Raw genomic sequence first — 27,894 nt, 5'->3', positions numbered from 1 at the left:
ATCAGAAGTTAAGCAATGGATGGAATTTAAACTAATGGTCAATCATGCCTTAAAATTAGTCAACTCAGAATTTAACCACATGATCAGTTGTCCCAGGGGTCAACCACTATCTAGGGTTTTCAGTGGTCCTATTGATGAATCCAAAATTTTCTCCCACTACAAGCAATGGTGGGTAGAATGACAATCCACTTAGCCTGTGAAATTTGAGGAGCTCTATTGTAATGCAACATGCTCTCTTGGACTCTTGGCCTTTGGGCATGGGATATGACTCTGCTTCAAGTCACTAGGGCATTCAGGGCTACAAGTTTCTAGTGTCATCAGAGCTATATAGCTTAATCTGCCAAAGCCAAGGAAAACAAAAAAAATCTATAGAGTGGGGTCAGGCTGTCAAGGTAGAGTAAGGCTTTTCTCTACTTGAAAACAAAAAGAAAATCACTAGGTGGGGTCAAAGGACAAAGCTCTTTAATTCCTGTAATTTGAGGCACATTAAGGGGGTATTTTTGTAGACTTCCTCCTTTAAATACAATTCATTCATTCTCCTTCCACCCTTCAACTCAAAATACAAGCTTTCATCCTAACTGAAATTGCTTAATCAGTTTGTTTCGTAGAGACCCAATCATGGGGAACTGCTTAGTTCTATCCAGGGACTCCATCAAGGTGATGAAGACGGACGGGAAGGTCCTTGAGTATCAAGCACCCCTCAGAGTTCATCAGGTGTTAGCTGATTTCGCCGGCCACGCCATCTCCGACACACTTCCGGTGCTTCGCCACCTTCCTCCTGATACAGAGATGCTTAGTGGCCGTCTCTATTATCTTCTCCCACCACCTCTGCCGTCCACCAATGTTGCTGAGCCTCGACGTGAAGCTGGTGTTGTGAGAATTAAGCTGGTTATCACTAAGCAGGAGCTCAGGGAGATGCTATCCAAAGGAGGAGTCTCGGTTGACGAGATGGTCTCTCAGCTTCAGAGCAGACAGAGCGAAGTTGGTGTTGTTGATGATGATACTGAATGTTGTAAAGGGTGGAGGCCTGTGTTAGAAAGCATACCAGAAGGAGAAATGACGACTGATTCAAGTTAGAGTTTTTGAATCTCTTTCTCTTTCTAACCTCTTCTGAGACTAAAAAAAAAGCAAAAAAGCAATGTTAGGTTTAAACTAAAATACATATATAGCTATTATAGGTCTTCTTTTTTCTGCTCTTTTTCCTTTTTTTTATCTCTGCTTTTCAAGAAGCAACACTGTAAATGTCCTTATATTGATCATATATAAGAGCATAAGCTCATGCTAACGAAATTTCCAAATACTAATACTTATTTCCATGGAAGATGGTGGTGGTGGTGGTGGTTGTGGTGGTCGCTTAGTCGTGAGTACCTTGATGAATCGAAATATAGACGTTCAAACTTCAAACAGCTAATGATGTTGTCTGGGGGTGCAATCAACCGAGTCAACGAGTCGACTCAACAAGAAAGAAAGAAAATATGGGCGATTGCAGTGTTGTAAAGACTACTGCACCGGACGGTTGAACCGAATACCGGTGACCCAATGACCTTCACGAATCCCAGTCATGGTTTGAACGGGTTACCAAAAAAATCGGGTTAACAGCCGAATTAACCAGTAAAACTGTGACCCAGTGAGCATTAATTCGGGTTTTCTGTCTGGTCGGACCCATCTTGGGTGATTGTTTGAAACCCGGTCGGAATGTTGGGTTGACTCAGCCACAAGCTTGGCACGGTTTAATAGAATGGGTGGCTTACGTTGTTAATTTCCGACCGATGTTGATGTCTGTTTAGTTTATTTACCAAGGGAATGACTACGAGATAACTCGAGTCGAGACCCAACTCTCCCATGGTTTTGTAAACCACAAGTTGCAACCGATTTGTTTGCCACGTGGAAGACCAATACTGGACCAAGACATGGACATGTCACGGCCCACGGGGGAAACAAGATGACGTGGAGACATCTTGGAGTTCACACGTGCGAAAATCAAGATAAAAACAGAAGGCTAGAGCTAGCCTCTTCTGCTAAACAACAACCCAAAACAATTAGATAATTGTGTTGAAACTAACTAAAACAAACATTCACCTGCAAAGCCAAAAAGTACAAGGGAGTGGGCCCATATCCATTCAAAGCACAAGGGAGACCATACGCCAATTTGGTGGCTCAGTGATGTTGATGTCTCCTAATAACCTATTCTCATATATCATGCATACACTGTAGCTGTGGGCCCTGTGGCCTGCGTGGCACACTGTTGTAAATTTTTAGGGTAAAATACAGAAGCCTACCTTTGTACATAGGAGTGGTAACACTTGGCCCCTCCCAATTTTGTTTTTTGCGATAAAGACCCCTAAATATATGGATGTCAACACCTTACCCCGACTCCGTTAATGGGGGGGGGGGGGGGGGGTTGACTATGAAAGTAAAATTAAGAGTTGATGGGCTAGGAACTATGGTATCCTCTTTTTCTTTTGGACTAGGTTGATCTACTTGAAAGTTCAAAAACCCTTCTTGAAGAAGAAATAGGGTTTCGAAGCACATCAACTCAATTCAAAAGAGATATTGTGCTTTAGTATACCCATTTCATCACTTTGATGCCTTTCTCTCTCAACACATTTGAATCTTGAATGGGTAATTTAATAATTATACGTTCGACATCAACCTTGTTAATGGGGGCAAAGTACTGAAATCTAAAAATTCAGGTCTTAGTTGCAAAACAAAATTTGAGGGGCTATACCCTTAGTGGTAGCAGTCTGTAATCTACCAAAATTATTAATAGGCAAATTTTTTATAAAGTATTTTATAATTTAGGAAATTGGCTAACTCTACGTCTTTATCCTTACTATTTACATATTCTGATAATTGTCTAAAACATTCTTTATCATTAATTTTTCTTTATATGTGACATCACGTGATTGATATATTTTTAAAAATTCTTAAAATTTTAGTCCGAAGAGACAAACCAATGGCAAGAGGCAGCGGCTGAATGATAATGACAAGTGTCGAGTGGGAGCATGATCTTTATCAGGAGGATGAACCACAAGCATCAAATCGCAAAGTTGATGGTAGAAGAGATGTTGAAGCTCCAAAAGAAGGGTCCCCAGAAAGTATATCAGAACGGAAAGGGTACTATTGCAGGTGTCCAGGATCTGAGAAACTATCTGGGACAAATCAGTAGTTCAGCTGCTTGGAAGAAAAAGACTCAATCAAAGGATGGTAAATCAGTGGATGGCTTCATACAGTCTCTAAGTCTCGAAAAGTATTTGATTATTTTTCAGGCAGAGGAAATTGACATGACTGCTCTGGTTAACATGACTGACGACATCTCAAAACTTTATGGATTCCCATGGGTCGCAGGAAGAAAATACTGTTGGCCTTGGATTCCAGAGTCTGAAATTGGGAATCAGCTAACTAGCTAGGTTCACTTGTATGTCTCAAAATACAACACTGAATTGCAATCGTTGGTTCATGCTTACAAGCCTGGCATATTGGCATGTAACCTATTTGGTTTTAATTATTTGGTTGTATTTTGAAAGTGGTTTCAGCGGGACTGTGGGAGAAGTAAATAGAATGCTTACAAGCCGAAGGTGGAGTTTCAATTTAATGGATGTTGTGGTTATTTATGAATAAAAGAAAAGTTCAAGTTTTGCATTATAGTTCTTCAAATATTTCATTTGGGTTTTATTTTGAAAATTTGAAAAATAATGGAGGATAAATTGGACATTTCATTTCATTCGTTAATACTTAACAACAATACCAATTGCCAAAAAAGCTTAATGGTACTTTAAGCCAATATATAAACACTAAAGGTAGAGTTAGTCAATTTACTAAATCATAGGGATACTTCAAACAAGAGGCTGCTACTGTTGATTGTTAACTAAATGGGCTGGGCTTAGATCGGTCACCAAGCCCACATTGCCGGATTGCATTTCTTGGATCAATTATTTGGACAAATCTCTTAAACTACCCTAATATAAGTTTTAGAAAATAGATTAAAACTATCCCTATTATTTGTAGAATCCCTTAACTATCCCTAGGCATTCTAACAATTGACTAACTCTCCCCTACCGTTGCCACATTCTGTCGGCATGTGATTGCACATGACTTGTAACTTTTTAAAAAACCAATTTTGCCCCTCACTATTTGTATTTGATTGCATGCGAGTATGGGACCCAAGTCTCAGTTAAGCCCAGTTTCTTATTCATCTCCATAAGCCCACACTAGTGAACCATATAGGTAACAAGCCGTAGGGGTGGCAATTTTTCACCCAACCCGCCCATTTACTTCACAATTTTTAATCATTATAGACATAAGTATTAGTTCCTTAGCCTTTTTTTTTAATTTTCTTCATTTGAATTAAATAATTTATAAATAATGCATTAATTTTCTATTAATTATTGACTAAATTTAGTTTGTCTTGAATCAATACACTTCACCCAACATAAATCCAAATCAATTTGACCCGAGTCCGAACCAATTCAACGCGGTCTGACCCGATCCAACATATACTGAAGCGGTTCAACCCGCATCCAAAATAGACCCCGGATGGGATGGTTCGGTACCGCTTGCTCTGCCTGGTTTGGGTCTTCCGGCCCAACCAGTATTCACACAACCCGATACAAGCTTATCAAAGTCAATCCGAATTTGAAATGGTTTCGGGCGAGATGATTCGGTGTTTGTGTGCTTTGCCCGATCTGGACCGTCTGTCCGACCAATATCCACATAACCCAACCCGATTTACTTACATTGACCCACTTCGGGTCAGTCGGTTCTGTCCTAAGCCCGATATGGTCTGATCCAAGTCAATCCACCATTGACTAAATCGGTCCAACCGGACTGATCCAGATATAAACGGTTCAACCACCCTTGATGTGATTAGTTCGAAGATAGTCCAATTAGATAGTTCAAGTTGGTCTGAGTAGTTTGAACCTAAGTGGTTTGGTCAAACCCGAAATCCGAACATAGTCAAATGGCTTCGCCGCTTGTGTAAAAATAACATGCATGTAATGTGATTTGAACATTCACCACTTATGTAAATAGTAACTACCAAGGTTTTAAATTTCGCAACATATCAGCCAATACGGGTGCCTATCGTTTTAGAAAAGTTTCGATACATGGAACATGTACAATTTGATTGTTTCGTATTTTTTCGTCCGTACCAGACCAATACGGAGTCGTATCGGATTGTTTCGGATATGTATCGACCGATACAGGTGCGTATCATTTTAGAAGAGTTTCGATACACGGAACATGTAGAATTTGATTGTTTCATATTTTTTCGTCCTTACCAGACTGATACAGAGCCGTATCGGATTGTTTCGGATATGTATCGGTCAATACAATCCGAAACGCACTGATACATACCCGAAAAGGGCCGATACGCATTATGTATCAGCCGAATTTAATTTCCCTCACCCTTTTAAATTTAAATTTAATTTATCTCTTCTCTCTCTCATTAATATCAATTTTAATTAAGCTTTGAGACATCAATAAATGCTAATATAATTTAATTAAATGCTCATCTAAGTTACCTTTAAGGCTTTAATTACAATATTTAATATGTCATTAAATGTTATTTAAGTGAAATAACTTGTTAAAAATCACAAACCAAAAATAACATGTTTCAAACCCAAATCATTTGGTTACAATAATAATTAATTAACCATTATGCCAACCTTAATTACTTATTAGAACAATATGTTTTTTTATACTTAAAGTAATCTTTCTTGCCTTGGTGGATGTTTCTCAACAAATGCTAAAAATTTGATTATTAATATTTATATAATAATAAGATGAATACAAGTTATATTTACTTATTAAAAATTAAGGTATATATTAACTTATATACATAATAAATATTATCTAAATCTATATATATAATATATATTAACTAATAAATATTAGTATATACACACACATTTTAGTTCTTTTATTATTTTTCAATGGTTACTAATTATATCCCGGTACTTTATATAAATCATTAAAGAATGGTTTTTATGTTTAAATAAATTAATTATACTCACATAAAACTCATTTTTATTATTGTTCATATTTTTAATGATTTTTTTTTGGATTTTCTAGTGTATCAATGCATATCTTAATTTTTCGTCCGTATCTATACGTTTCCAAAGCGTATCTCGATACATCTCTTAAAATTACCTTTCCGATACACCTTGCATTTCTGATACTTTAAACCTTGTATAAAATTAATGAGTTTGGGCAGATTGGTTTGAATTAAAGCAGGTTTGAGTTGAACCCAACTCATTTAATTTCATATAACTAGGTCATTAATGGATTAACGGGTTAGATGGATTGAGTTTAACTCAACCGAAACCCAACCCAACCCACCCAATTGCCACCGCTAACAAGCCGTATGCAAGTCATTTCTCAACGAGTCCAAATTCCAAAATGCTCCCTATTCAAATTCCAACAATTTGATTTACTGATTTTTTTTTTCAGTTTCCTCTTATATTCCTTAATTCAAAAGTGGAGCAATGAGTACCAACAGATTTCCTTGTTTCTAATTTACATGAATCGCCAAACTCTCAGTTTCCCAAATTTAAGTGTAACCTGGAATAATTTTGATCTTATTTTCAATATCAGATTTGCCCGAGAATTTTTCACACCAATTACACAACTACACAGCATATCACATATGTGAATTGTAAACATCTCCCCATCAATGACAACATACAAGTATGGGAACGCTCTGTGAGATTGGTGTGAAGAACGCTCTGTGAAGAGCAACTCTGGATTCCTTAGTTTCCTACAACCAGTTATATCGTAACTTATTTACCAAGAAAAAACATGATAAGAGATTTGGCATGCATTAGACTGCAGATTCACCAGAAGCCACACCAACAAAAAGATTTTTTTTGGAAAGAGTTTGGTTTGTAGCAACATTTTCTCATTCTGCACACTTTTTACCAATTTTTGTCCATTCTAAAATTTTATTATTAAATATAATGAGCAATAATGAGAATTGAACCAAACAAACTTAAACTGCCACAGCTGCCTGCTTATCATGCCAAGCAACAACATCCTTGTATGCCAAGTCACCGCCAAAAATATCCAGAGCACTCCCTACTGTAACATCCACTCGTCCCATCCCCGATGCCTTTATCGTTTCTAAATCGGCCATTGTTGCGACTCCACCAGCATATGTCACCGGAATCTGAAACCATAACAAAGAATGAGGAAAACATAAATGTCAGAGCAATACATAAATCATAATTCTCAGAAATGAAAGAACTTAAATCTATTGGCTGGAGAAGTCTATTTTCAGCCACCGATGAATGTATCATTGGAATGAAAATATTCCCAGTTTGCCCATAAATATGCCCATAGGTAAAATAATAATTACATGGTGGATATCTTCCCTTTTGGTGACCAGATATTTTTTATTCCAGATTTTAGAATCATAGGATTTTCTTTATAAATGCAAACAACATTGAAATAAATGTTTAGCAGTATTTTTAACAATTTAGCTACTACATGTTTGGCAATATGATGACTTCCCTCTTTTCTATTGAGAGAACTCACTGTCAATTGGCCAAGTAGCATACCTTTTATCATAATTAATTTAAAGCACTTCAACCATCATTAAGATTTGTGGCATTTTATAACATTGAGTCAAGAAGAACAGAAGTAAATTCGTTCAGATGCTAGTGCATTTGGCTTAGATCATATGGCATTCATTAAGGGATTCCTTCTAAGGTACTTTTTGGAGGCAAGGAAGAAACAAAAGTACAATAGAATCAAATATTACACACCGGTGAGCTCCTCCCAAGCAATGCCACGAGGTCGACATCAATTCCTAGCCTGAAATATACAAGATACTGTAATCAAATTCTCTATGAAAAGAATATTAGAAAGCAAACACAAAGATGCTTTTAGTCTAATGTGTGCTCCAACATCTTTTTCTAGCAGAGGGACTTAATAGTACAAGAAGCCAAAAAACGGGAGGTGTCTGCCAACCAAATCATTAAAATGAATAGCGACAACTCCAACATCGTGTTTACTTATTACAAAGTGAGAAAATGTGTGCTGTGTGCATTAGATATTAGTTCTCTTTTTTGTCTTTTTGTATTTTTAGTCATTTCCATTATTAACAAAAATAATTCTCATTTGTTAACTTGTCTTGGTTTAATATGATGAATATATAATATTAGAAATATGCCCAATTTTTCTAGAAGTTTTCTGTATTTTCTCTATTTATTATTTAATTATGATGTCGCAAATTGAACAGCTGACCCACCACCCAGATGGAAAGGCCGTTTCATTTCTGGGTCAGTTGTAAAGACAGCTAAAAATGTCTTAGTGAAATAGAAGCAAATACATGCAAATATGACTGTTATATGAAACAGAAAAACAAAATTGTGGTCAAATTCTCATTCCATGTGGACAAAAAACATAATAAAGCTGAACTGCTACCAAAACAAAGACAAAGATAGAAAAGAAGAACAAAGAAATAGAAAGAGGGGGTTGAGGATTGTGAGCACCACAATGTGTGCATCAAGACGGTTAACTATTATTGCCATCATATCCAAACCAAAGACCAAGATAGAATCCTGAAGCTCAGACTATTCCCACTTCATCTCCTCCATCTTCATTGTAATCACTTGCAGATTTCCTTCTTCGCTACTTTAATCCCCATTTGCTTCATCTCCATGATTTTCTCTCCCCACTTATTAGAGGCACAGAGGTGGAGAGGAGTAAAAATAAATAGAAAACCTAGAGATGCATAAAAAGAGGAAAGTTTCAATAGAATAAAGATGAAGGAGAAAGGTCTGAGATGTGGAGATGATGGCATGAATAGGAAGTAGGAAAGAACAAGATAGGGTTTTCTAATGGGAGAGAGACTAGCACATAGAGAGAAGAGAGTACATCAACGAGGGAATAACAATTTAAGAGGACGAAGGGCAGAGATGGAAAATTGCAAAAGATAGAAGTGAAGTGCTATCAGTGGGTCAGGTTGGGTCCTGCTCAGGGCAGACCCAGTCGCAACCTGATAAGCAGTAAATGTGCAGAACCAGTTCCAAACCATAGTCTGTCCCAATAAGGTCCGATTATGATCAACAGCTAGGGTCTGCCCGTTAATTGGTTTGGAACAACCTGAACCGATCCCAACCAAATTATAATCAGAACACATAATGCAGACCTAGACCCTATATAATTGGGTTAGTTCAATTAGGGTCTGCCTAACCTCTTGATAGTCCTATATAAGAGCATAATTGCTAGTAAAAGTTTAAGAGTTGACAGAGGTGAGGAAGCAAAGATCTCATTTTTAATAGCTAATGGATGAATAAAGTGTAAGATCAAAAATCAAATCTGCAAAGAATTACATGAAGAGTATACAACTAAGACTCATCAAGGTATTCTGTAATTTGGCAAATATGAAAAAGCAAGGCAGAGTTTCCATCAAGTAAATGAAAACATAAGTTTCACCAGGAACCTTTTTTTCTTCCAAATCTCACATTTCTAAAGTGATAATTATTTTTGGAGTAGATGCAATGACTGAAATTGATACAATTGGCATCTCAACCTTAGTTATCATAGGAAAGGGGGGGGGGGGGGGTATCTAACTGTGCAAAAGCGCAGATATGTAAATGTATCCAATATTATCTCACAACATATAAGTGGAAGCAACCCCACTAAATAAAGTCCAAGGCAATGATTAAAATGCTATCATTGCTGAAAATAACCCCCCCCCCAAAAAAAAAAAAAATTGTAATGCCGATGTTAAAATATTAGTGAACTTACTTTTTTCCTTCAACATCAACTCCATGAACCAGAAACTCATCAGCATAGGTGGCAAGAAAATTTAAAGTTTCCTCATCAAGATATACATCACTAAACTTCTGCCATCTATCAGTCACAACTGCATATTTCCCTTCCTGCACACCAAACTAACTGCTGATAAGATTGAAGGAAAACTCGGAAAATCCAAAAGCTCGTTATAAAAACTAAACTTTTCAATGGGAATGTTCTTTGGTTTTCCTCTCAAAACCTTTGGAGTTCCTAAATGGTAATGTAATTACATTATCAGATTTCAAGCTTCTGTAACTATTTATTCGGTGTACCAACGTGCAAGATGGTCCTTACAATATATTCAATTTGTTCTGGTGGGCTGCCTCTTGCATTGATGATGGTTATATATCTACATCTATATAGATGGACATTAATGTTTAAACCTATTAAAAGCATGGTTCAAAGTATCAATATGTATTGTATTGTACCCTATTGTATGATACTTACTGGTTTTCATGGTCAATGGAACGCTAAATACTCACTGGTTTTCCGTATTTTAACACTTACCTGATTGTGCCAAAATTTAAGTGGATACGGGAACTCCTTTGGCTTCAGAAATGTGTTTGTGAGTGTGTGGTTTCTAAAGGTAGAATTTGCATACCTTCCTTCTGCAGCTTAGATCCAGCACAAGTCTTTGTTTGCCAATAATACGTACAAGATCTTTGAGCCTTTCAAGGTCCATTTGTCCATCTTTGAAAACATACTGCCATAAAAATCATAAAGAGCAAGAGCAGAATATTTTAGGAGAAAAGAAATCTAAATAATCCAGACCATCACTGAATGAACATTTTCTTGATAAATAACATGGTATCATTTCAGGACATAAATTACATACTGATGTAACAATGACATGGCTTGCCCCTTCCTCTAGATAACTCAATGCATTGTCTGAATTGATCCCACCTCCAACCTGCAATCCACCTAGAAGTTTACATTCCTCAATGTAATTTCAGTAGAGGAATGCAATAATAGGTTTAAACAACCATTATCCCATAATATCAAATATGGAAAAATCCCACCTTTAAAGAACAGTAATAAACTAATAACAACTGAGGTACAAGTAGAGTTCAACATGAGACTAGGTACAAAGCCAAGGGGGGACCATGACCCCCCCCCCTGCCAAGTAAAAAAGAAAATTGAAAATACCCCACATATACATTGGTGGTGGTAAGAGATGTCACCCATCCTAATTGTAATACCCCCCTCCTTAATTATTATAAGGTTTGTTTATACAATGGCCTCCCAAGTGAATGATCCTAGCTCCACCTCTGCATGGAACATGATTCGAGCAACCGACATTAATCCCAATTTCCCCTTTGATGATGCACATGGGAAGAAACTGAAAGAATATACCAATCAGCTGGGAAAAAACTACTTTTCACTTTAAATTCATTGTCAATCTTTTGTCACTTAGACATCCAATAGAGACCTTCTTACTAAGGATTATTTTGTTCAGCTGGGCATTGTGGAAGACTCAAATGTGTGTTATATTTCACATACAAAAACATTTGTCATCTTAGGTTTGTTTGTTTCATAATAGAAGGAAATAGATGTGATAGCAAGAGAAATGGGAGCCAAGTTTTGCTGCATCCACAAATCAGCAAATTGTTTGGCTGATGCCATGGCCAAACAAGGAGTAGTTTTTTTTTTTTATCAGCAACAAAGAAATAATTTCATTAATTAAAAAATTATGGATACAACAAGAAGTTGTGAAAGAAACCAGCTTTAGTAAGCTGACCTAAACCAAATTTACAAATGAGCCCAAAACATGTCTTCTTTGAACCCCTTGCTTAGCTAAGCCATCCGTCAAGCTGTTGGCAGATCTCCTCACCCATCTCACATGGATTGACATGTCCCTTGACAGCCACTTAAATCACCTGAATTCATTCCTCAACTGCCATGTCTTCTACAACCATTTTATCACAGTTTTCAAGTCTCCCTCAATGATCAGTCTATTAATACCCACACAACTCCCATCAAAGTTTCAGACCATGATGGTTTGCTAAGCATGATTGTAAGCAATAATGAACAGATAGGTGGTTTATGCAAGCCTATATGATGGTTGGTAGGCATGATTGTAGTTATTTCATTCTTTCTTTCTTATAAAAAAAGTTACAAGTTACCAATCAAAAAATATATAGTACAGAAGGACCATGTATTCCATATACAGTAATTAAGTACTTGACAAAAAGAAGAAAACGCACACACACATAACATGAAGTAGCTACTTTCCAGTATCAACCTGGATTAATCTCTCACACACCAAAATTTCAATAAATAAGTACAGTTCTTCGCAATAACAGGACTTCCAAGTCAAAGACAGAATACCATGCAATAGCACCTAACTATATGAGAGAATTAGATGAGGAAGGGGAATTCAGACATTCATCAGAAGTAGATAGTAACCATCATCTTACCCGGATAGGCATGCAAAGCCTCAATTGCTGCTGAAATACTCAATGCATCTGCGCCCAGCATTATTACATGACCACCTGTAAGTCCATCCTGTTTGTACAGGTTTGCATATTCTGCTGCTGACTTATCTGATTCAAAATTTGTTATAAGACTTGACTTGTCCTCTTTCAAATCCCGGAGGGTAGATCCAACAATTTGTTTCACTTTTCCCTGAAAATTTTGAAGTTAAAACAGGAAAAAAGAAAGGGAAAAAAAATGGTGATTCCAGATCACAGTACTTTAAAAATATCAATCACATTAGAAGTTTAACAAGTAGTAGCTAATAAGATCCTACAAAGAGGTTAGAAAGAAATGGTTGATCAACTCAACTTTGTTAAGGTAGACAGTTCAATCACTGACTCTAACTGTGATCACCGCATACTTGAACTTGAAGTATGGCTACCAAATGACTGTACCAGAAGGTCCAGAACTAATGTCTGTGAGGAAAAACTTTATAAGAGTGGTCCATTTACAATCTTTTATTTGGAACTTTCCTTTTTCCATTATCTTGAGTTTGTATCAATTGAACAATTTGGATTGATTTACAAGGAACAACAGAATGATAGCAGTATTCAGTGAAAAATGTTAAACATTCATGGCTGCTCCATTATAACCTGACCCCCAAGTATGGGGAGAGCCTTCAAGGGAACAATGAAAGATCTGGTTGCCACATTCAGGCTCAGATGGTGAGAATACAGCAACAAGGGCAGAGATATTGGCCCTACTATAAGACTTTAAGGTAGGAGACTTTTCGAGCCTAGAGTGTAGATGGAAGGACAATGAAAATTTAGAAGCTACATTCTACATACGGGGATTCCAAATCTGCTACCAAACGTGAATTGCTGGTACATCTAGTAGCAGTACAGAACACTGGCATGTTTATTCCAATACGGTATAGCAGCCCATGTTACCAATCTTGTTTATAGCAGATCTAGAGTCACATAAGGGAGACAAGACCAATGGCAACCAGGACAAGAAACATTCTACATATGGGGATTCCAAATCTGCTACCAAATGTGAATTGCTGGTACATCTAGTAGCAGTACAGAACACTGGCATGTTTATTCCAATACGGTATAGCCGCCCATGTTACCAATCTTGTTTATAGCAGATCTAGAGTCACATAAGGGAGACAAGACCAATGGCAACCAGGACAAGAAACATTCTACATACGGGGATTCCAAATCTGCTACCAAATGTGAATTGCTGGTACATCTAGTAGCAGTACAGAACACTGGCATGTTTATTCCAATACGGTATAGCAGCCCATGTTACCAATCTTGTTTATAGCAGATCTAGTCACATAAGGGAGACAAGACCAATGGCAACCAGGACAAGAAACTCGTTCAGATGGCTTCAGAGGTCAGACAACACCCTTGCTGAGAGTGTAGCTAAAGGAGTAGAGAGAGAAGCTTTGTAGTGGGGATTGAGAACTTTTTCTTAACAATTTTTTTTATTCTTTTATTTTATATATGATGGTCAGCCGTTAGTTCTGTTGATCCTTATTTGAGGTACAAACATTGAATAAAACCATAGTTTTCAAGGCGCCTTGTCACCTAGGCAATGGATTTTTTTATGTAGAAAACATAGATCCTAGGGTAGTTCCCTAGGTACCATAACCATATTTCCTTAGTAATTATTCATAATTTTCATAAAAAAGTATAGAGTTCATGTTAAAGTATAGAAAATCAACATATTCATGAGAAGAAAAAGAAGGAAAAGAAAATTCAAAAAATATAGGGGCTGAACCCTTATTTTTGTTAAGTTCTTCCTTACTTATTGGTTCAGGTTTTAAAGCCGTTGGGGGTTCAATACAGCATTTAGCAATGTTTATATTGATTAAACCCTAACAAATAAGAAAATAATAAAAAGAAATTAGTATATAAGCACACAAAATGAATATTTTAGTTTAATAGTGCATATTTTATAATTATAATGTCAAAAAATAAAGAATAAAAAAGTATTTTATAATACATAGTAGAAAACTGTTTGGCGATTAGGCGAAGCGAGCCTCAAAGGGTGCCTTGTCGCCTAGGTGTCACCTTGACAACTATGAATAAAACATTCACGAAAAATGAGAAGTAGGCAGAATGTGTTTTGACCAGGGTCACACACTGATTAAGAGCATTGGATATTTTTTGCCAACTCTCCTTTGATGATATTTGGAGAAATTAGCTTACAGTGGCATCTAGCTCAGTGCAGAAGGATAGGGTAAATATGGTGTGGACACCTCCTCCTAAAAGGTTTTTTAAAGTTAAATTTTGATGGAAGCAGCCAAAGTAACTTAGGCCCTTCTAGACTAGGAGGGGTTATAAGAGAAAAGGAAGCAACTTGAACTTGGAGAACTTTTTTTGATAAGTAAAGAAAATTTTTATTATATTAATTCAGAGGTTCAAACTAATACAAGCATCCCTTGGAGAGGGGCAAGCTGCTGCAGCCTCTCCCAACAGATTTCAAAGGATTAGATATCAAATTACAACTGAGCCCAATAAAATTGTTCTCTACTTGCCCCTTGCTTGGCTAACCAACCAGCCAATGCATTTACCGAGCTCCCCACCAATTGTATTCTTACAGACATATTTCGTGTCAGCCACTTAAATTTCTTGATTTCATTCTTGTAACACCAAACAACATCCTCTGGGTTCTTCAACCACATCACCACCAGCTTGGAATCCCCTCCAATCAATAGTTGCTCCATGCCTAATTGATTTGCAAATTTCACCGCTTGTAAGGGAGCTAGTAATTCTGCCATAGCAGAGTCCCCAATTCCCAAAGGACCCAAGTAAAGAAGTACAACCTCTCCAAGCTCCTTTCTCAGGGCCTCTCCATTCCAAAGGGACTTGAGTTACTTGACTGCTCCCATCAAAATTCAGCTTCAAAGTTCAAAGAATCTTCAGGAGGGGGGTATCCGAATTCCAACTTGCCATTACCCTACTCTTTATAGAGGAACACCTAGCTACCACTGGCCAATTCCTCCATATATCATTAAAAGAGAAATGGTGAAATAACACCAAAGTCTTTAACTAATGCATTACCCTATTCAACAGACACTCTAATTCTTGACGGCTTCTCTCCTCTTGGAAGATTCTAGCACTCCTTTCTTCCTAGATTGTCCAAAACAGTGCTGCCCTGGCACATCTCCCAATAATTTCTCCTCTTTTTTAGGCAAGGAGAAAAAAGAAGGATTAAAGAGCATGCTTACTTCTTTTGGCATATTCCACATATACCCAAACAACAAGAAGAGCCAAACCCATAATTGTATAGTAAAAGAGCAGGAAATTAATAAGTGGTAGCAATCCTCACCATGAGACCTGCAAAGGATACACCAGTTAGGTGAAATACAAAGAAAGGATCTTCTCTTTTGTAAGCTATCCAAGGTGAAATACAAAGAAAGGATCTTCTCTTTTGAAGCTATCCAAGGTGTTTATTTTCCCATAAAACACTTTCCAACAAAAATCCATAATCTTAGGCTATGTTTGGTTTGAAGGAAAATGTAGGGAAAGGAAGGGAAACCTATACAAGATTTGTAAAGGTTTCCCTACCTTTCCCTATTTTTTCCTTCAAACAAAACATAGCCTTAGGGAAAATAGGCATACACCAAAAATCCCTAGTAGGGAAAAACTGTTGAAAAGGAGACTAACAAAGGGACTTGAAGAAGGAAGCACAAGAGAAAGTCCCTTTGGGCCAAGGAACCCAAACCTGCTTATCTGGCTCAGAGGAGTCCAAACAAACCTTACTGAAGAGATAAGGCAAGTTAGGCAAACAATTAATTTCCTCATCCCTCAATACTCTACAAAATCCAAAGTCCTAGTTTGGTGCCACAGGGGTTTCCAAAGGGGAGAGAAATTTTGAAACCATTTTTTTGTACAAGGACATAGAGAATAAGGAAAGGATGAGGTCTTCCAAGGGGCTATCCCCAACCCAAATATCCTCCCAAAACTGAACAGAGTTACTAACTTAGAGAACGTGGTGATTGTAGGTGATACAAAGGTGATAGTGGACTGGCTGAGGGAACTTGAATCAGTTACCTGACATTGTAGGGATGAAATGAAGAAATTCAAGTAGTTAACAAGTAACATCAACCTGATTATACAATGGGAGGGGCAAGAGGCTAATGCTTTGGCTGACTTGTTAGCTAAGCAAGGGTAAATAGGGATTAGTTGTATTGGGTTCATTTGTAATTGATCAATGTTTTGTCTATAGGTGAGGCTGCATCTTGTGCCTCCCCCTAGGATGGATCGTGCACATCATGTTTGTATTTCTGATCTGTTGGTTTTATTATCAATAAATTATTTACTTATAAGAAAGTGTTCTAATGTACAAAAAACTATGCCAACTAACCATTAATCCCAAATAACAGTTTATTGGTAGCATCAAAAGAAGTTATGGAAAGATTCACAAAAAAAAAAAAAAAAGTTATGGGAAGGATCTATTGTTGAGATAGCAGGCACTCCATGCCCAAATCTAACAAGTCATGCATATTTCTCAATATAAGAACTTTAGCCCCAGAAAGAAATAGTGCATAAAATTAAATATCATAGCTACTAGAGAGATTCATGATTCGAAAAACCTTCTGCCCAACTACTGACCACACCTTAGGAACCAACTAAAGAATGTGTGTGCCTGTAAGGCTATAATATCTATGGTTAATTGAGGTTAATTGGTTATATATAAAACTGATGTAGTCAAGGTGTCAATGAGTCAACCATCTAGGCATTTGAGGATCCCAATGTCCAACTAAGCAAATAATCAGGGAATGCACACTAATTGGCCACTTGTGTATGATTGGGTGACAAAAATAATAATTCATTGACTGCTCATCCTGCTTAGTTCATGTGGACCCTTTCCATTTGGTTTTGGTCTAGGTGGCGAGCATTTAAATGTATTTTAAAGGTATTTTTCTTTGAGAAGCTGATGGGTTGATGGACAAGATGTTGCGATATGCAACAAACCAAGGGGATTACAGCAAACATTTGACTTGTCCAGTTAACTAGTTATCACCTACATACTGTCTAGCCAACGTTGTGCTGAGGGAGACATGGCAACAAGGCATTGCCCAGCTGTCTTAACTAAATACTAAAGCTAAACAATTCATTTAACAATATAAAATAGTAATTTAAGCTTTTACATATAATGCAAATCATTAAGCAAATGGCTTGATCATATGCTTCCACTAATTTGCTCTGTGCAGAGTGCAGTTCACATGGCATACCACCCACACTGGATAATGCCCAAGTGGCAGGAGCCTAGAAGTGGCCAGGCATTTTTCCTGACTAACAAGAGAGATTCTTCTTGACATTGAAAGGGCATTCATCATTCACCTTGTGAATATCAATGCAAGGTCTAAACCGAACAGCACACTGGATGAATGATCGAGATCCTGCACAGAGTAACAGCTTTAACATTACTAGTCACAACTTCAGTTACATTCTTATGAAGCTTCTTTGGAAAATAAGCATATTGGAAGTAGTAAAAAGATTCTGTTAAGGCTGAATTAAATCATTAGGATTTGATCAGGTTCTACTAAAGTTTAATTTACACAGATTTCTGCAAGTTCTAGGAGAAATACATAGATAAAGCTCTTAGGTACTCTAGAAGGAAAAGAAAATATTTGAGCTTTGCAATATATATGAATTCTCCAAATCAGGTGCTGTTAGGGCTGCAAATGGTAAAGTTGACATGCACCTATTAGTAAAGAAGGATTGCATGTTGTGCATTTACTAAAGACTCATAGGTTCAAATCTTATATTAGTTATTTTCAATTTATTTCATTTATAATAATACAATATCAAAGTGATTTTTAGCTCATTTTATCAATAATATATAATGTTCTGACTTTCTGATCATTTTTAGTTCAACAAATTGTATTTAATTGAACTATAATCTGGAAATCCCATGCTCCTTCAAAAGTAGCCTTCTTGGTTTGGACTGCAGCACTTGATAAGTGCCTAACCACAGATCTATCAAAAAATAAATAAATAAATAAGTGCCTAACCACAGATCGGCTACTCAGAAAGGGGATGCAGCTTCCTAGTATCTACTGTCCCTTCTGCAATGAAGCTCCTGAATCTTCCAGCCACATTTTTATTCACTGCAACTTCTCTCAGCAGCTCTGAGATATGGCTCTCTCCTGTTTTGGTGTCTCCTCTTGCTCTCCTGCTTCTGTTGCACAGCTTCTTCAGGGGTGGACGGTGGACCTTAGAGGGTCTGAATGTAAGAGGCAAGCTGCTTTGGAAGATTTTTCCAGCTGCTATCCTTTGGGCCCTTTGGAAGGAAAGGAACAGCCAAATTTTTTACAACCTTTCCAATGACATAGTTTCAGTCAAAAACAAAGTTATAGGTTTTTTATGTTCCTGGTTAAGTGTACAAAGAGCTTTCACTGGAGTTCAGCTTTTTTCTTTTTTGCAAGTTGAACCATTCTTTATCTAATTTCTCAGATCTTTTTGTAAATTCCCATTGTACAGGTCCTCATTGTACATGGGCTGATATACCTGGTTTCTTTTTGCAATATAATACTTTACCTTCTTCAAAAAAAATGTATTTAATTGAAATCTGATTTAAATCCAATGGATAAGATTCAATTTAAATCCAAACATTAATGAATGATTTTTTTGAAAGGTAATATTAATGAATGAAATTTGGATCTAGGTGTATCCTCTTCGATCCAATCCATTTGCAACCCTAGGTGCTGAATCCATGCCAATTGCTGGAACTGACCATTTTTAGTGTAAATTCTGCATGCCAATTGCTGGAACTGTCCATTTTTAGTGTAAATTCTGTTTCCAACACCTTGTCCATGTTGTGCTAAACTCGTAAAGATGTTTGCCCCAATAACGTAGTGTTATTAATAAAATATTAGTAGTTTGCTAGTAAACCTCATATAGTTGGGACAGGACATATTTGAGTTAAGATTAGGTTTCGTTTCTTGTATTTATTTTCATGCTCATCACTTGGTGTCAGAGCACTTTTTCAGGCTGAAGGCTGTGGGCTAAATGAAAGACTGCTTGACAAAAGTAAGGAATACATCTGCCAAGTGCAGATTGATTGGAAAATCCAGATACCAAGATTAAATTCATCTTTTTATTAGAAAATAGAAACCAAAAAAATATCCATGAAGTATTTATGCGTATATATAAACTAAGGGGATATCAATGAAAACAGATGATTGAAACCCCACATGAAGCCTTCAAACAATACCTCCATCTACACCCAAAAAATGAGATTGATTGAAAATACAGTCCCAAATTGATTGAAAATACATGAAGCCTTACTATGACATTTGCATTTTTCCTCTTCTATCTAGAGCTGGGCACATAGAAGTTCTTATTTATAATATTCCTTCTAACACTCATAACCAAACCTACATCGATCAAATTCTGGTAGAATAAACGAATTCGGATTAGCTGAACGCTTTAGCCGTTCAGCGGGCTGTGGAACCAATTATGAGATTCCACGCCAGTAATAAATTCATGGGCCCCACTGTAAAAATGCGGGCCCCATGTATTTAAAGACTGGTGGGGAACCTTATCATTGGTTCCGCAGCCCACCAAACAGTTAAAGTGTTCAGCTAAACCTTGCTCAGAATAAACAAGTACTGTCAATTACCATCCACATTAAGTATACATTACACAGTAGAACACCAATAGGAACTCCACTTTCTCATAAATCTTGTTTCTAATATGCTCAATAAGAATCTAGAATGGAATAAGTTTATGCACGTCCCAGTTCAAAAGTCAGTATCTTTGCCCAAGTGTAAACTGCATCCAACTCTCCAGTGGCTCCATTCCCTCTGAGCAACCAACAAAAGCATTTGCTCTGAGATCCTTCTCATGGAACAGTCTAAAGACAGCACTCATTGAAAGCATTGGTGCAACTTCCTTGCTCAAAAGTTTTCTCCAACCTTTCCGTCTTCAAATTTTATTGATTTATTGATTTTTGTTTCCAACTAATATTCTCCAACAACCAAATCTATTGATTTTTTTTCAAACATAACAGAATCTTTATGCTACTTCCACAACAACCATATACAAGAAAGATTTGTAATACATGCAATTTTTAAACTGACTCAAAATAATGCATACCAGATAATTTTGGCAAGGCAACTGTAAACCTCTGCTTCCTTACAGCATTGACTGTAGAATTCAAAGTTGCACAACGTGAAGTAGGCTCATAAGTTGAAATGGAATGCTGTAACTTGGTTATATTCATGGTCTGGGTCATGGACAACCTCTGCAAAATATAGCCAACCCCGTATAGTTAGGATATGATAAGGCATAGAAGCCTTATATGATGATTTATTTGTTACAGAGTATTGGGATTATACTATAAAATACATAGCATATTGGGCATTCAGGATCTATCACAGCCTAATACACTAATAACCATAATATTCAAATCCTATCTCAACCAAGATGTAATTTCAACTATAATCCTGGGTTACCATTTTTATAAGAGAATGAAAACAGTTGCATTTTGAATGAAAAGAGTCTAGTTTCTTTGGTTTTTAGATAAAATACTAAGCACATTTCTGAACCATGGTTAATGATAGATGGCGAATCGGTGATTATAGCAATATATATATTCTTCTTGTAGAACCTGCACCAATAATAAGAGCATCATCTACTTGTTCTTGCTTCTTAAGAAGATTCTTCTCTATTTCCCTTAATGCGAACAAATCTTTTATTATCAATAGTGATTAAACAAACCAATATGCCTCAAATTTATTCACGACCAACAAAAAATTAACCTAATATAACTTGAATTTCAGAGTTTTAACCAAAGAAAATACTTATTAATTCACAAAAAACTCCTCTAAATCACAGTGATCTGCACCTAGAGGCTGACATAACCATGTCGAGTAGCTTATAGCCATTGAGTGGTCATGGGTAAGTATTTTAACCAACCAATACAGTTTATTTATTTATTTTTTTTTTGAGAAGTAACCAAGACAGAATATAACTACCATGTTCCAGGCACCATGAACATGCTTGCATTTTTTTTTTAGTTCTAAAAGACTTACTAGTACTTTGTACTTAATATTCCTTCTAAAAAAATTCATGGATTTGACAGAAATAAAGCACCAAATTTGGTTTCTAATATGAAAATGTATAAGCTTAAAATTTTAACAGCTCCCACATAGCTGAAACCCTCACTCTAGGATGTTTTGCCATGCATAATTTGTTAACTTTTGGAATAAGTTGAAAGCAAATTGGATTACAGGTCAACCATCAGTAATCTCATTCCAAAACCATAAAACTTGTTCCAGTGTGTGTTACCCACCATAGATGTCAACCCAAACCATCGAAAGATATTTGGTTTCTTCAATTATTGCTTCTAGGAGTTATTTTGTAACCCTGAAGTTCTACATCTGAGTTTCTTATGTTACTAGTATTTTTTTTTTTTGATCAATAACACTTTCATTAATTCATCAATAGAAGATTTACAAAAGGAAGACAAACACGCTTATCTTCCAAGAGCAACAAAGAACCTCAAGAAAAGGAAAAAGGAAAGAGAAAATAAAGAAAACACACTAAAGTTATAGCTTGGCCCAAAAAAGTGAATCCCTTTCTGCCCCTTGTTTAGCTAAACCGTCAGCTAGGGAATTAGCCGATCTTTTAACCCAACGTATCTTAACTTTCATCTCCCGCACCAGCCACATGAACTTCCTCCTCTCATTATTGTACTTCCATAAGCCATTGTGATCTTTAAGCAGCCACCCTATCACCACCTCTGAATCCCCTTCAATTAAGAGTTTCCTGATGTTCAACTCCTTAGCTTTTTGGACTCCTTCCATAACTGCAAAGATCTCAGCTCTAAGGGAGTCACCCACTCCAATTGGGCCTGAGAACATGGCAGAAATGACCCCATTTCCATTTACAATGGAGTGGATTTAGTCCAATCCAATATTGGTCCATTTACAATGGAGTGGACCAAATCCATACAAACCAACTCCAATCTGGTCCAAATAAAATGCAAATGGACCAGATTGGGTCCAATCCAATCCAAACTAAATCAAACACCAAAATAACATGAGAAATCCAGAAAAAAATATATTAAAAAAAAACTACAATACCTGCTGCAATCCAATCCAATTAAAATGCAAATGGACCAAATTGGGTCCAATCCAATCCAAATTGAATCAAAGCCCAGAATAACATGAGAAATCCAGAAAAAAAAAATATATATATATATGTAAAAAAAACTACAACACCTGCTGCAATCTAATCCAATCCAATTAAAATGCAAATGGACCAGATTGGGTTCAATCTTGTCCAATTAAAATGCAAATGGACCGAATTGGGTCTAATCCAATCCAAAGTGAATGAATCACCAAAATTACATTGGAAATTCAGAAAATATATAGAAAAAACTACAACACCTGCTGCACTCCAATACAGTCCAATTAAAATGCAAATGAACTGGATTGGGTCCAGTCCAATCCAAAGTGAATGAAGAAACAAAATTGCATGAAAAAAATAAGCTAAAACATATTAAAAAAATACAAAAAACATCTGCTGCAATCCAATCCAATCCAAATTAAATGCAAATGGATCGGATTGGGTCCAATCCAATCCAAAGTAAATGAAATGCCAAAGTAACATAGAAATCCATAAAATATATAAAAAAACTATAACATCTGCTGTAATCCAATCCAAACCAATTAACATGCAAATGGACTGGATTGAGTCCAATACAATGCAAATTGAATGAAACACCAAAATTACATGAAAAAACCAGAAAATATTAATAAAATACGGAGACATCTACTACAATCCAATCCAATCCAATTAACATGCAAATGGATCAGATTGGGTCCAATCCAATCCAAGTCCAATTCGTCCTTATTAACAAAAGACTCATCAAGAAGAGAATTTTGTCCCAACTTCTGCAAGTGTTCCAAGCTGCTGCAAAACTCTTCAGCTTGTCATAACTGTTAGATGCAAATGGATTAAATTTTGGGACCATATCAATAGAAAAGGCCAAAGTGACAATATCATAAAAACCCTGCTTTATCTATTTTATTTGTAATTAAATGATGTGTTAATAATTCCTTTTAGACCAGATTGCCCAAAAATTAAACACTAGATCACTTGGTTAAAGAGGCTCTAATACAATCTCAAGGAACCATCCAACCTCAAAGTTGGTAGTGCAAGACTCACTAAGAAAACATAATTCTTAGTTGTAACAATAATGGAAGGAGAAGAAGCAGCAAATTTACAATTAGAAAATCAAGAATAAGGCTTGCATACCAGGCCATTCACCATTTATGATTCTGTAATATCCTGCACCCCCAACAAGAACAATTTCAGCAATGACAGCAACAACAAGATTAATGGGGATGTTCTTCCCAAAGTAATTCAGAGTGTTCCCATCATCAAGGTTAGAAGACTTTATTAGTGTTGGTATGATTCCTCCTTAATCTTAGTGCTAGGAGCACTACTGAATGCAGCTTTTAATGCATATGTGGATATCTCTACTGCATGCAAGCGTTCTCTGAAGGTGCAACTCTTCTCCATTATGCATGGGATGATACTGCCAATCTTTATAGGCTGTCAGAGGGCGGTGATAGGATGAATGAGGAACAGATTTAGGGGTCATTGGAGATTATTCTAAACAGATCCCACTCATCAATTGATTAATAGATAACATGAAATTGTGCATAGACTGTACCTGGAAAGCCTACCTAAAGCTCAAATAACTGGGTCACCAAGGAGTTAGCAGCTCTGTGAAAACTTAATGGTGGATAAATTAAAGAGTCAATCTATGATATTGAAAAGGTAACATTCCTAAGAAACTGTATGAAGCATGAGCTTGGCCATCAATGCTATTTGACTTTCAGGGCCAAGCTTCAAAGAATGGTTCCCTTTGCTATGAAGTTGGGAATATGCAAGAAGCAAGACAGAAGGAAAGAAATTGGTTAAATTAAATTTGGTTACAGGCTTACAGCTTGAGCCATCCACAAGAGAGTCATTTGCAATAGTGGATCATGCATAAACTTATCTCTACATGTTTAATCGTTTTTGGAATGGGGTGGTGGGAAGGGGTAGAACAACATATCTAATAATAATTTCATGTATTTGATGGAGACCATACTTTATTGCTGCTAAAATACAAGCAGTAATCCTGTTTAAACTATACAAGTATACAACCAAAACCTTGATGTTTGAAATAATCTTCTACCAACTAATAGATGACATCACAATTTTCAAAACCATTGAAATAGGTGGACCATATCCCAGAAAAATATATATCCTAAACTTTCATCAGTTTGAGGCCAAAAATCTGCCAACTCCCTCCTCTTCTGCCTCCTCTTCTCTTTGACCAGCCATAAAAAAAGTTATTGAATGGTAATTAAAAATAGCTAGTTTTAAATTCAGATGCACGTAGATAACTTGTTGACTTATCAAATAAAATTATACATAGAATAATTGAATGCCTACACAATTGGGTAATTTATGGATAAGTATAACTGAAGTCTGAAGGTGCTATTATAAGCACAATATCAGGACAATGGCACACAAACACACAGCTTTCTTGATTCAATGTTCATTGGCCATTTGGCCCCAAATGGGGATACCATTAGTGGAGAAATCTCTTAATTCCTCTGCCTTCCCTAGTGCTAAACTAATAAGTCATCATTTGTTTTTCAATCAATAGCATGACCAAACAGAATTGATTGACAATATAAACCATGCTGTGACAATATACAGAAATAGCATATTCGTTTTGGTTTACATAAAGAGCTTCTTAAATAGTGTAGAAGGACTACTAAGAAATATAAACATCAGTATGAGGTCCTTGATAATATGATGATTATCTATACATTTTTCTCATATCAAAATATATTCATCTTTTGCATGGCCTTACAGTTATTCTCATTTTACTCTGTTTTTTCTCTTGAAATAATGAGATCTCATATCAACCTGGACTGGATTGGAGTGGTCCAATTCAATGTCTTATTGGACCGTCCAACCTGTTCAAGTTGATTTTAATTCAATGTCTTAGGATACCTATAAATCCATAATACTGATAATACGAATACAAAAATTATGCTAAACCCCAGTTTTCTATGGCATCTAGGTAGAATAACCCGGAATTTTGCCTACTACAGTACAAATACAGAAACAAGGTTTTGAATAAAATCAAAAAAAGAGAGAAATCAGAGAAGACCGAGAGAATAATATCAAAGTGAAAGTAAAAGGTGAGATAATGATTGATAACCAATCAAAACCCAAAACAATATTGCATAGCCTCTGTATATGGCGTTAGACATGACACTCAAGTAAATCAATCTCAATCACCTATATGCCAAAATACAAAGCATAACCAATACCTGAATTAGCAGATAGAGAGAGGACTTCCGCCAGATAATTTCGTTGGAGAGAGGGGAGTTTCGCCAACGAAAACTTGAATGAGTGAATAATAGAGCCTCTTATCGTTGGAGATCCTAGGAGAGAAGGGAGTGCCGCTGGACAGAGGGGAATGTCGCCAGAGAACACTTGAATGAGAGAAAAACAGAGCCTCCTATCGCTGGAGAGAGGGAGAGGGCGAGAGAAAATCGCCGATAAGATCCTTGGAGAGAAGTGCCGCCAGACAGAGGGGAATGCCGCCGGTAAAGCCTTTAGTTCCTCCGATTGTTGGAGGTCGGAGCCCTAGTCTCGAACCCGTCCATATAATCTTTTGGACCGTCCGATAGTTGGAGGTCCGAGTCCATATAATCTTTTGGACCGTCCAACCCGTCCAAAATATCCAACCCGACACGACTATGACTTGTAACTACTGCTGTTTTGGCTTTGTGATTATATAAGCCCCAACCAAAACCTGGAATGGGGTGATGGGGAGGGGTCCAACCTTGATGTATGATTGGATGAGCACGTAGAATCATGACTTGTAACTATACGCTCTCTATACTCTCAAAATAAAACTATACGCACAATGCGATATATCTAAACTTTTAGAACGTGTCAATTTAATACCTGTTTTTCCATTAATCAACCATTAAGTGGCATTTGAAAATATGCAAATGCCCTTCATGTGTCATTTAGTATTTTTTTATCAATCATCAATTGTTGATATAAAATAAACAGTCTCAAATCCTTGCCTCTTTTATTCAATAAAGTTGGGGTCACATCTCAATAAGAATTCAATGATCCCAACTTTCATGATTAAAAGATACAATGATTTAGGACCATTCATTTATTATCAACGTTTGGATGGTTGATAAAGAAAATTATGGCCCTCAATGAGTATTTTTATCTTTTTAAATTCCACTTAAACAAACCTATTAATGATAGGTACTAGACTGACACATTTTGAAAGTTCCAGTGTTGAATTGTCGTTTTTAAAATACATAGACCAAAGTGACATATGATACTAATCAGGATTTTTTCCCTATCTTTTATGATCAAAAAGCACTATGATTGGATGAGCACGTAGAAGTATGACTTATAACTCTATGCCCCAAAGAGTGTGCCCCAAAAATATTCCACATGCACATCTCAGCATGCATTAGGAATATCTGTACTTTTTTACTGTGAGATGTATGTTTGCAATACACGATTGGGATGTGTTGTGAGACATTTTTGGGGCACATATGTGAATTTGGAAGTTTGATACATGAAGGAAAAAAAAAACACCCCGTTACAAGAAATTACAACAAAGGAGAGTTGACTCCATTGCTTCACTTCCCGGCATGCACAACCATTGTCAAATGAAATTTTACTAGCAAGTGTGTGTGTGCATCGCACATGGGAGGTTGTCATGATAACGATTAAAGTAAGACAAATTAAAAGGATATTCAAATAGAAGTTAAACCGTTCAAGTAAGAGAGAGATCTTGAATAATACGTTGTGGTAAAGAAGGAACAAAATTTCAAATTAATCTTGAATAACCACCGTTTAAGACAATTTTATTAAAGAAAGTGAAGTCCGTTCACTATCATTAGGTGGTAATTGCGTTGATGCTAAAGGTAGATCGGAAAGGTTGCCGATGGTCAGAGGCAAGTGACCAAACAGATAAGTTGGACATGGATTTGAGTTCCGCAATCACTACTTTGGGGAGAAGAGGGGTCAAGGGGGACGAAACTGCACTGAATGGTCACCTAAACACTACAAAAATTGCTTAATTTTTCAGCGATCGTAGGTCGTTCGGTTGCACCTCTGGACCGCTCCTTCAAACATCAAAATGCCTCCGAATCGTTTGCATTTGTTTCCCGTGTAAATGCATCGATTTACATTTGAGACACGATGGTTTGGTAAGAGTGTAAAATATGGATCGGCCATTGCGTCGATTTACACTCATCCTATTTAGTTACATCAACGTAAAATAGAGGAGAAGACTATCTACGAGCAGGGAAATAGGGGAAGAAAAGAAAAATAAGGAAAAGAGAGAAAGAGAGAACGAACAACTGCTCATCTTCGGCTGGTTGCAGCAGAGATCTGCCTTAGGTTTCACAAACTCCAAGCAACGGAGATTCAACGCCCACCATACTTTCAAGCAGTTGCCCCAGGAAAACGGAGTAGATTAAACCATTGCTAACGGCAAAGCTAGAGACAGCGTCAGCATGTTCAATCCATACCCGTTTCTTGTGACGTGTGACGCGGACATAGTTCTTCGGTTGATGTCGTCGCCACGAGTTGA

General features: G+C 36.7%; 2 protein-coding genes across 4 annotated transcripts; one reads left to right on the top strand and one right to left on the bottom strand.

The window, feature by feature from the left end:
• The first annotated feature begins 618 nt into the window (after window positions 1-618).
• On the top strand, window positions 619-1,077 carry LOC104588679 (uncharacterized). The gene has a single exon (XM_010246703.2). It carries the CDS (start codon window positions 619-621, stop codon window positions 1,075-1,077), a length of 459 nt encoding a protein of 152 aa, XP_010245005.2.
• A 5,755-nt stretch (window positions 1,078-6,832) lies between these two features.
• Window positions 6,833-26,029, bottom strand: APG10 (Aldolase-type TIM barrel family protein). 3 transcript variants are annotated; one of them, XM_088890521.1, is made up of 10 exons: window positions 25,589-25,846; window positions 23,505-23,537; window positions 20,337-20,484; window positions 17,468-17,635; window positions 12,219-12,426; window positions 10,637-10,722; window positions 10,403-10,504; window positions 9,754-9,887; window positions 7,764-7,812; window positions 6,833-7,165 (listed from the first exon to the last, which is right to left on the bottom strand). In XM_088890521.1, the coding sequence occupies exons 4-10, from the start codon at window positions 17,570-17,572 to the stop codon at window positions 6,989-6,991; spliced, it is 861 nt and encodes a 286-aa protein (XP_088746647.1). In that variant the 5' UTR covers window positions 17,573-17,635; window positions 20,337-20,484; window positions 23,505-23,537; window positions 25,589-25,846; the 3' UTR covers window positions 6,833-6,988. The 3 variants fall into 3 exon arrangements, with proteins under 3 accessions (XP_088746647.1, XP_088746646.1, XP_019051742.1); XM_088890520.1 differs by having other exon boundaries at window positions 17,577-17,635; window positions 25,589-25,709; XM_019196197.2 differs by lacking the exon at window positions 23,505-23,537 and having other exon boundaries at window positions 17,577-17,635; window positions 25,589-26,029.
• Between the last annotated feature and the right edge of the window lie 1,865 nt (window positions 26,030-27,894).

Source organism: Nelumbo nucifera, chromosome 6, assembly GCF_055504915.1.
Source record: "Nelumbo nucifera cultivar China Antique chromosome 6, China Antique-T2T, whole genome shotgun sequence".
NCBI classification, from domain to species: Eukaryota; Viridiplantae; Streptophyta; class Magnoliopsida; order Proteales; family Nelumbonaceae; genus Nelumbo; species Nelumbo nucifera.
The sequence above is the reverse complement of the archived record's forward strand: the minus strand, read 5'-3'. Positions and strand labels throughout refer to the sequence as shown.

Bases quoted from the DNA above. Each gene is read 5' to 3' on its own strand.
- LOC104588679 (XM_010246703.2), top strand. From the start codon at position 619: ATGGGGAACTGCTTAGTTCTATCCAGGGACTCCATCAAGGTGATGAAG.
- APG10 (XM_088890520.1), bottom strand. The intron at 10,505-10,636 runs GTATGTAATTTA...TTTTTATGGCAG, and splicing joins GCCATGTCATTGTTACATCA to TATGTTTTCAAAGATGGACA. The intron at 9,888-10,402 runs GTATGCAAATTC...TTTGGTGTGCAG, and splicing joins ATCTAAGCTGCAGAAGGAAG to GAAGGGAAATATGCAGTTGT.